The 10,441-nt window shown below is 43.1% G+C and overlaps 1 protein-coding gene across 1 annotated transcript; it reads left to right on the top strand.

Annotated features, from left to right (window-relative positions):
- The first annotated feature begins 427 nt into the window (after window positions 1-427).
- Window positions 428-4,818, top strand: LOC132824822 (verrucotoxin subunit beta-like). The gene is given in 3 exon segments (XM_060839562.1): window positions 428-474; window positions 3,520-3,758; window positions 3,761-4,818. Coding segments are annotated over 3 exon segments (1,344 nt in total).
- The last annotated feature ends 5,623 nt before the right edge of the window (window positions 4,819-10,441 follow it).

Below are 10,441 nucleotides of genomic sequence, written 5' to 3' on the forward strand. Positions count from 1 at the left end.
TGTTGGCTAGGAACCCAATATTTGATATTTTCTTATCAACCTGTTTGGCAATGCCACGGAGTAGGTGGAATAAAACCTGTTGGCTCATAGGTAGGGACAACCCCTGCATCACAAGAGCCCACAATGTATCTCTGTATCCTCGGATTTATGTTTTGGCGGGGTGGGGGGGGGGGTGCATATTAATCACGTGTTTTTTTTTCAGAATTAACTGCTGGGCTTGTGTGGGAGAGTGACTTTTATTTGAGATTAGTGCAGGGGGAAAGTTGGGTTTCCAGTTGCATGGGGCTGTGGATTTCTTTCCTGACTGTTTGCAACAATCTTGTATTTCTGCTTGATCGCACTGCAAGATTTATACTTTTGATTTGTCCAATGAATTTTATACTGCATAGTAACAGTCTGTCTCCATTTCAGTGAACTTATTGCAACAATGGCTGAAGGGGACAATGACATATTTGAAATGCTAACTCTAGGAAAGTATGATCGATGCAGTGATACCTTCATCCCAGGTAATGCTGAGTTCAGCCAGGAGCTGAGCTGAACGTTCACCACAACTCTGATGAAGGGTCACCTAGCTTGCTCTCTTCCCAAGGATGCTGCCTGATCCTTTCTCTCAGCATTTGTTATTTTCATCTGAGCTGAACACAATTCAGCAGGGGCTGTGAAACCATGAGGGACGAAGAGAAAATGTTATGGTGCAGCAAGTGCAGAAAAGAGATGTAGCAAATCACAAAGGTAGTAGTGAGTTAAGGGTTAAACTGCACTGGATAAGGGCATGAACGGCGCAGATTCAAAAGAGGTATGAAAAAGGGAAGGTAGTTATCTGAAAAGAACGAGTGCATAGAGTTATATGTAAAGGGACAATTAAGTGAGCTTTTTACTCAGAGCTTGTGCATTCCCAATGGGCCTGATTCTTTGCTGGAGGAACATTACAATTTTGTGATAATTCCAAAGGTATTCATGGCACTGTTCTCGGTGGCATAGTGGTTAGCAGTGCTGCCTCACAGCGTCAGCGTTATGGGTTCAATTCTCGCCTCAGGCGACTGTATGGAGTTTGCACATTCTCGCTGTGTCTGCGTGGGTTTCCTCCGGTTTCGGTGGTTTATTCCCACAGTCCAACGATGTGCAGGTTAGGTGAATTGCCCGTAGCGTTAAGTGAAGTGGTAAATGTAGGGGCATGTGTGTGGAATTGTTGGGCCGAAGGATCTCTTTTTACACTGTAAGTAATCCAATTTAACACATTGATTTCTTGTGATGAGGGAGCATGAAGTGATTGGTGAACTTGATGAGCTTTCTCTTAAATTGAGAACAGCCAGATCGGAGACTATCTGGAGAGAAGCTGGTGATCAGAGGCAGAGCAGAGATTTGAATGAGTGAGCATAGAGAGTTGGAGTGGGAGTGAAATTTTAAATACAACAGGGGAGTGGATGGGCAAAACATAATGCCTAACCAGACGTTTGGGAGAAGCTAAAACTTGAAACGAGACAGAAAATTCTGAAGGGGTGGAAGTTGAGAGTCATGGTTGGATCTTCTTAAAAATCAGGAACTGAAAGCCAAAAGTGAGTTTGTAATATAATCATAGAATCCAATATTGTGGAAGCTAGCCATTCAACCGATCAGGTGCACACTGACCACAGCATCCCACCCAGACACACTCCCATCCTGGCTAACCCACCTAGCCTGTACATCCCTGTACAAAGTGGATAATATAGCATGGCTAATCTATCTAACTTGCACATCTTTGGACTGTGGGATGAAACCTGAGTACCTGGAGGAAACTCATACGGACAGAGGGTGAATGTGAAAACTCCACACAGCCAGTCACCCAAGGCTGGAATCGAATCCAGATCCCTATTGCTGTTAACCAGCGTGCCACCAAAAAAAAAGAGAAGGGCCAGTATCGAATGGAGTATTGGAAAAGAGCAAGAGCATAGAGAGAGTTTATAAAACATTGGGAGTTGAGATTTGGAAGAGCCGGACCAGAAAACAGAGTAGAAAAAGCGCAGTGACTGAAAATTAAAAGGAGCCAAAATCCAATGTAAAGATTTAACAAGAATTGGCATTAAGAGCCTAAGTCACAAATTTGTTTGTAAAGACAATAGACAAAAGTTTGCAATCTGTCCTGACTTTTCAAATCGAAACTGCATTATCGACATACCATGTGCTCTTGTGGCTGTCTGTGCCTGCAATTCACCAACATTATCTGCCACATTTTGTTTGTTGGGCAGCAGATCTACACACCTCACTTATACTTTTAATATATTCACTCTCACCCTGAACATCAGAAATCATCTTGCTTTTTGTTCTAATGCCACGTGACTTCTTTTGCCCTTAACACAATATCCTACTTCCTGTCCTCCTGCCAATTTAGTTCAAACTATCCCAAACAATGCTTGCAAACTCTAACGGCATTGTTCCTGGTTCTATTAAAGCTGCTACACATCCCCATTGCAAGAACATCTGAACTTTCCCAGAACCAAAACTCCCAGCGACCTGAAAATTCCGTTCAGCACCAGCCTTCTAGAAACACTCTGGCTTTGCAGAAATGTTTCAATCTTCGTCAGTCAAAGCAAAATACTGCTGATGCTGGAAATGTGAAATAAACATAGAATGCTGAAGAAATTCAGCTAGCCTGGCAGCATCTGTGGAGTCGGAGCAGAGCTTTCATTTTGATTTTGATGTGACCCTATTTCAGAACTGTTCTGCCATCCAGCGAGACACTAGACACTCTGCTGTAGAGGAAACTTGAAATCCCACATATTTACAAAAAGAATGAAACCACAGTTGCAGTTTCCAAACAAACTGAAGATGCTTCATGAAGGAAAGTCAACAAACAAATAGTGATGATTGCCTGACCTTTTCTTTGTCCTAGGAGACACATTTGGATTTTTTTCACTCCAAATAGCCCACTTCAGAAAGATAAGGATTGGCACAACATAAAATATTAATGACAAAAACAAATTTCAAAGTATGACAAAAAAGTAAATTGCTGAGCAAGGAAAAGGAATGTAAAAATAAGACTCATAGTTTTCTTTGAAAAATTGAGTTTAAAGTGTGTAAATGACAGAGAACGAGAAAACACTTGTGTTTCAGAACTATAATGAGACAAACTAGATGGCTAGCTCTGATCGTCAGTGAAGGACAAGGGTTGGGAAGCAGCTAAGGAGCTGGGTTGAACTAATGTGTACATTCAAATAGCATCCAAAGACGTACAATACAACAGAGCCTTGGTGAATTCTCACGAAAGTGCCCATTGGAAGCTGTGTGTGCGTCAGTGTGAGTGTCTATGAGAGAGTGGAAGTGGGTATTTGATTCCTACCTCGTCACAAGGATCGCACTTATTCATCACATTCAATGTGTAATTGTGAAACTGAACATGGGTTGCTATTTTCTGCTTCTGTAAGTGCAGCCTTCTTTAAGTGCTACTGCTCAGACAATTCAGAGCCCACTCTATGTAATCCATCAGACAGTGAAGGAATCCAACAGTGATACTCCTTAACCATTGCATCTCTTCTATTCTAGAAATCTATTTTATCAATGCAGTGTCACGTTATGGGACATGGATGACCTCTTGAAGAACCTTGATGTCCAACCCAAGCGCAACCCAAACTTCAGCATTATTTGTTCAGACTCGATTGAGGAGAAAGCGAGCCATTTAAATGTTGAAGCCTCACTCAAGGCCAGCTTCCTGGGGGGACTGGTAGAGGTGGGCGGCTCTGCCAAATATTTGCAGGACAGCAAGTCATCAAAGCAGCAAGCCCGAGTACCTTGAATTACCAAGCAGCAACCTGCTTTGAGCAGCTGACTATGAGTCAGTTAGGGCCCAAGAATATTGCCTACCCATCTGTCTTTGAATAAGGTTCGGCGACTCACGTTGCCACTGCCATGTTATATGGGGCTCAGGCATTCTTTGTGTTTGACCCAGAATATTCCTGCAATGACAACACGCATGTAGTAAAATGAAATCTGCAGGGGATGATTCAAAAGATCCAATTCCTCAATAACGAGGGAAAGGGTTTCTTGCAAATCTCAGATGATGAAAAGAAAAGTATTAAGAATTTCAACTGCACATTTTATGTTGATTTTTTTGCTCATTCGGAACCTAGTGAGCTACCAAGATGCCCTGAATGTTTATTCAACACTTCCTCAGTTACTAGGCGATGTTGGAAGGACACCTTCAGAGTCTGGTTGTATCGTCTGAAGATGTTGGATTCAAAAGCTGCTCAGATTGGGCGAGAGGTTAGTGTTGGACTGGTCAATTGGTGTCAGTTACTCTTTGACCAATTTCTTGACATAGAGATGAGATGTAATGATCTTATTAAAAGCAAAGCTGCCAGTGAATTCTCCAAGATAAAGGCAAAAATCCTCATGTTCAAGGGAAAGTGCCGAGAATACCAAACTATCTTTAAGAAAGACCTGGTGAAAGTGCTGACAACTATCCGGGGAACAGGAGAAGAGGAAAGTCTTCTAGTCAATATTTTGCAACAGAGAGAGGAATCACCATTCAGCAACAAATCACTGACAGCTTGGATGGAGAAGGGGGAGAAGGAGATAAACACAGTGGGCGGATATCTAACTATGTTTCAAGGTGTAGATATTCTGACCTCCAGCCAATTGGATAAGTACTTGACAGATCCAATGATTAAACATGTTGTCTGCTTTACCTTCACTTCATTGTGGTGTGAAGATATCTATTTACAAGAACTATCCAACTACCTCAAGACCTCATGGACTTTAACAGTATCAGGCCACACATCGCAAACTAACACAAGTCAACTGAGTGAAGATTGGTTCTCTCTCGGATCAATCTCCCAGAAATGAGGAAACAGGCAAAGCTTTTTCTGCAGTTTATTCAGTCCAATGCATCCTTTATGCAAACCACAGACTCGAAGATCTGCTGCAAGATTCCAATTGCCTCAGTAGATGTCAAGAATATTACTGGAGCTTCAATTTTTCTGTATGAGCAAGGAATATTGATAAATAAGGAATTCAAGCCACGGAAATTGGACACCCCAGAAATCACTGGGACAAGTGACAACAGTGTAACATTGAGTACTGATGTTCGTGGTGGAATTTAGGTGTGTCCAAGACAAGGATTGGTCCTGGAAGTGCACGCAGTATTCTTCTGTAACCTTCACGGTGACAGGATTACAACCACACTGTCAGTACCAGTTCAGGGCTACTCATATACACAAGTCATTCATAGGCTTATTCAGTGATCCCACTGTTAGTGTCCTCAATACTTCTTCTCATGGGCTTTCAGCATCCAAAGCTCCTCCTGTGCGGGTTGGTGATGGTGCAAACATTGAATATCAAAAAGGTGAGAGTCAGGAGGACTCTGAGAGTCTGATCAGTGAGGTTGTAATGTATAATCTGATTTTAGGTCCCATCCGACCTAGCAAATAGAATCTCAGAATCCCTACAGTGTGGAAACAGGCCAATTGACCCAACAAGTCCAAACCAGCCCTCCAAAGTTTATTCAAACCAGACTCATTCCCGTATCATATTACTCTACATTTTCCTTCTCTGATGCATCGAGCCTATGTATCTCTGAACTATGGGGCAATTTAGCATTGCCAGTACACTTCACCAGCATATCCTTGTACTATGGGAGGAAACCAGATCACCCAGAATAAACCTATGCAGACACGGGGAGAATATGCAAACTCCACACAGACAGTCACCTGAGACTGGAATCGAACCCGGGTCCCTGGTGCTGTAGGGAGCAGTGCCAACCTCTGAGCTACTGTGATAATTGTCATTCTACAAAGGAACTGGCCGAATTGCTCCAAGTCAAGAGATTCTGATCTTAACTTGCAGAATAAGAATCCCAACTCAAGTGGCAGAAGCTGCTCGCAAAATGAGCATACTCGTGATTGCTGAGAGGCTGGAATGTACCAGATAACTCTGAAAGAGAAGTCGGAGTAACTGTACATACCCCCTTTCCAATTAGCCCCTGAATATGTACAATTCATCAATTAGGACGACCACAAAATTGAAAAGCAATTCTCAGTGAATGAGAACTGCTGGAGAAAGTCAGTTTTTGATGAAGGCAGAACATCATCTTATCCAATTATAATCATTGGCAATGAAAACGCTGGGAAAAATTATTTGGTTAATGGCCTGATCAACTACAACCTCAGTGGGGACTGGGCTGATCAGTTCAAATTAACTAGCAGCACTCGTGAGTTGAGTGTTGAGGGAATGTTCTCTATAATCCAGCATGTAATCAATCAACAAGAGGGATTTTAGATCCTATACCCTCTTAACATTGTGAAATTGATGAAATTTCCTTGAACTGCTTTGAAGATTTGTTGGTTATCGTCCAGATCTTTGCATATGCAAGAACTATGTGTCGTAACAAAATTGTCCTCTGTTTCTCTGCGGGAGTCCCTTTCATTGGACTCCATCTTCCGAATCACTCAATCTTTCCTCAGCTAATGATCACACTGTGTGATGGTCAAAAATTTGCGATCTTGGAAGCTCTTCAGAATTTACAAATCAACTTTCCAAGAGATGATCGTATCCATTTTGCATTCGACCTTTCCAGCGTATTCCTTGTCAACTCACCTCCTGGGCCACACAGCCAGAGGGAAAGTGAGAGGAAGGATATAGGCCAGAGCCTGGAGGAGTGGGAGAGAAAACAAAGCCGTTGGGAGAAAATACAGACGGAGTTATAATCTGAATAGATTGCTTTGGGACATGACCAACATCAGCCTCAATTATTGATCATAGAATTAAATATTTTGTGGACCGGATTGGTCATAGCGAGCAAGATGATTGACCTGGTGCGAAACAAGTTCTGTCATCAGGACATATTTCAATAAATATATAGGTTTTCCACTCAGCTTCGAAGCTTCATGGGCAAAAAAATGTCTTGTTGCACAGTGCAAGTCTTACGGGTCCTTGATAAGTATGTACCTGCCAGGCAGGAAGTAAGTTGTCAATCACGGGAACCATGGTTTACGAAGGAAGTGGAACCTCTTGTCAAAAGGAAGAGGAAGGCTGATGTTAGGATGAGATGTGAAGGCTCAATTAGGGCACTTGAGAGTTACAATTTAGCCAGGAAAGATCTAAAGATCTAAGAAGATCCAGGAGGAAACATGAGAATTCGTTGGCTCATAGGATCAAGGAAAACCCTCAGGCTTTCTCCAAGTATGTCAAGAATAAAAGAATGACTAGAGTAAGATTAGGGCTAATCAAGGATAGTGGTGGGAAGTTGTGCATGGAGTCAGAGGAGATAGGGGAAACACTAAAATAATACTTTTTGTCAGTATTGACACCAGAAAAAAGACAATATTGTCGCGGAGAATACTGAGATACAGGCTAGTAGACTAGATGGGATTGAGTTTCACAAGGATGAGGTGTAAGCAATTCTGCAAAGCGTGAAAATAGATAAGGCCCCTGGGCCGTATGGGATTTATCCTAGGATTTTCTGGGAAGCCAGAGAGGAGATTGCCAAAGCTTTGGTTGTGACTTTATGTCATCATTATCTACAGGAATAGTGCCACTGAATGGAGGATAGCAATTGTTGTTCCCTTGTTCAAGAAGGGGAGTAGAGACAGCCCTGGTAATTATAGACTTTATTTGATTTTGGGCAAAGTGTTGGAAAAAGTTAGAAGAGATAATAATCTAGACAGGAATGAGTTGATTAGGGATAGTCAACACGGTTTTGTGAAGGGTAGGTCGTACCTCACAAACTTTATTGAGATATTTGAGAAAATGAGCAAACAAGTGCATGAGGGTAAAACAGTTGATGTGGCGTATATGGATTTCAGTAAGGCATTTGATAATGTTCCCCACGGTAGGCTATTTCACAAAATACAGATGCATTGGATTGAAGGAGGTTTAGCAGTTTTGGATCAAAACGTGGCTAGCTGAAAGAAGACAGAGGGTAGTGGTTGTTGGCAAATGTTCATCCTGGAGTTCAATTACTAGAGGTGTAGCGCAAGGATCTATTTTGGATGCATTGCTATTTGTCATTTTTATAAATGACCTGGATGAGGGCGTAGAAGAATGGGTTAGTAAATTTGCAGATGATTCTAAGGTCAATAGAGTTGTGGATAGTGCTGAAGGATGTTGTTTGGTTACAGACGGACATAGATAAGCTACAAAGCTGGGCTGAGAGGTGAAACATGGACTTTAATGTGGAAAAGCGTGTGGTGGTTTACTTTGGAACGAGTAACAGGAGTACTTAGCTAATGGTAAGATTCTTGGTAGTGTAGATGAGCAGAGAGGTCTTAGTATCCATATACGTAGATCCCTGAAAGTTGCCACCTATGTTGATAGGGTTGTTAAAAAGTGTATTCGCTTTTCTTGGTGGAGGGTTCGAGTTTCGGAACCATGAGGTATTGCTGCAGCTGCACAAAACTCTACTGCGGCCGCACTTAGAGTATTGTGTACAGTTCTGTTCACTGCAAAATAGGAAGGATGTTGGTGCAGAGAAGATTTACGAGAATGTCGCCTTTCATGGAGGGAACGTCTTATGAGGAAAGGCTGAGTTCGTTAGAGAGAAGAACGTTGAGACGTGATTTAATTGAGACATATAAGATAACCAGAACATAAGGTAGAGCGGACAGTGAGAGCCTTTTTCCTTGGATGGTGATGGCTGACATGAGGGGACATAGCGTTACATTGAGCGGTGATAGATGTAGGACAGATGTCAGAGGTAGTTTCTTTATTCAGAGAGTAGTAGCGTGTGTGCATCGCCCTGCCTGCAATAGAAATAAACTTGCCAACTTTAAGGGTATTTAAATGGCCATTGGATAGACGTATGAACGAGAATGGAATAGTGCAGGTGATATGGGCTTCAGATTAGTCCCACAGGTCAGCACAACATCGGGGGCCAAACAACCTGTATTGGGTTGTAATGTTCTCTGTTCCATGTCCACAGTCATAGTGTCCCTAACCGAAAGTTAGAAGACTGGAGTTCAAGACCCACATGCCCTGGAGGTACATCGCAGCAAGTTCAAATGAATTGATTGAAATAGTTGTAATTGTGACACAGACCTTTTTTCACAATGTTCAGTGGAACAGATGAGGCCAGTTGAAGAGTTTGTTCGTGGATCTAGGGCTAAGACCTAGAAGTAAATTAAATCCAGGGATTCCAATATTAAATTTAAGGACAATTCTTCACAGAAATAATGCTGGAAATCTTGAGTTCATTTCTGTACATGGCCATCTGTAAAAATGCCATCTCTTATTCCTAATTCATCTGCCTCCACCACATCTGTTTCCAGGATGACGAATTACACCTTAGAAAATCTCAGATGGCGTCCTTTTTCCAAGATCGCAATTTCCCTTCCCACATGGTGGACGATGCCCTCCTGCACATCTCCTCCACTTCCCGCACCTCTGCCCGTGAATCTCACACCTCCAACCGCATCAAGGACAGAAAGCCCTGTTCCTAACCTTTCACCCCACCAATCTCAATATGCATCGTATTATCGTCCACCTCCTATAAACAGAACCCACCACTAGTGATATCTTTCAGTCCTCATCCCTAAAGTGTTCCAGAGAGACCATTCCCGCCAGGACTCCCTCATCAAACCCATGCCCCCCTCTAAGCCACGCTCCCCTCCAAGCACCTCTACCTGCAACCAAAAAAGTGCAAAACCTGTACCCACACCTCCCACCCTCCACTCCGTCCAAGGCCCCAAAGGATCCTTCCGCATCTGACTGAAATTTATCTGCACCTTCACCATGTCATCTACTGTATCCGTTGCCATCGACGTTGTCTCGTCTACATCAGGGAGACAGGATGCCAACTAGCTGATCGTTACAGAGAACATCTCTGGAACACCGCCAGCAACTAACCCAACTGCCTCATGGCTGAATACTTCAACTCCCCCTCCCACCTCGCAAAGGACATGAAGTTCCTTGGCCTAACCAAACCCTAACCACCTGATGCCTCATCCTCCGCCTTGGGACTTTCCAACCACACTGGATAAATGTGAAATTCACCAGTTTACTCATTTCCCCTCCTCCCCACATTATCCGAGCTCTAAACCTCCAACTCTGCGGCCTCCTGACCTGTCCATCACCTTTCCCATCTGTCTGTTCCACGTTCCTCTCCGACCTATCACCTTCTCCCCCACTTCCATCTACCTATCACATTTCCAGCTACTTTTCTGCAGTTCCACGCCCCTCCCATTTATCTCTCAGCTCACAGGCCTCATTCCTGATGAAGGGCTTATGCCCAAAACGTCGACTCTTCTGCTCCTCGGATGCTGCCTGACCTTCTGTGCTTTTCCAGGACCACACTCTTGACTCTGATCTCCAGCATCTGCTGTCCTCAACATCTGGTGGATAAGCCGCCATCCTCAGTGCTTCCATGAAAAGCTTTTGTGCCTCTCATTGACTCCACTGAGAACTGCTTCTGGATGAACTCTGTTTGCATGTGGATTCATAATGAAGCCTGAGATTAATTCAAAACGATATTTGC

The sequence above is a fragment of the Hemiscyllium ocellatum genome, chromosome 19, assembly GCF_020745735.1.
Source record: "Hemiscyllium ocellatum isolate sHemOce1 chromosome 19, sHemOce1.pat.X.cur, whole genome shotgun sequence".
Taxonomy (NCBI): Eukaryota; Metazoa; Chordata; class Chondrichthyes; order Orectolobiformes; family Hemiscylliidae; genus Hemiscyllium; species Hemiscyllium ocellatum.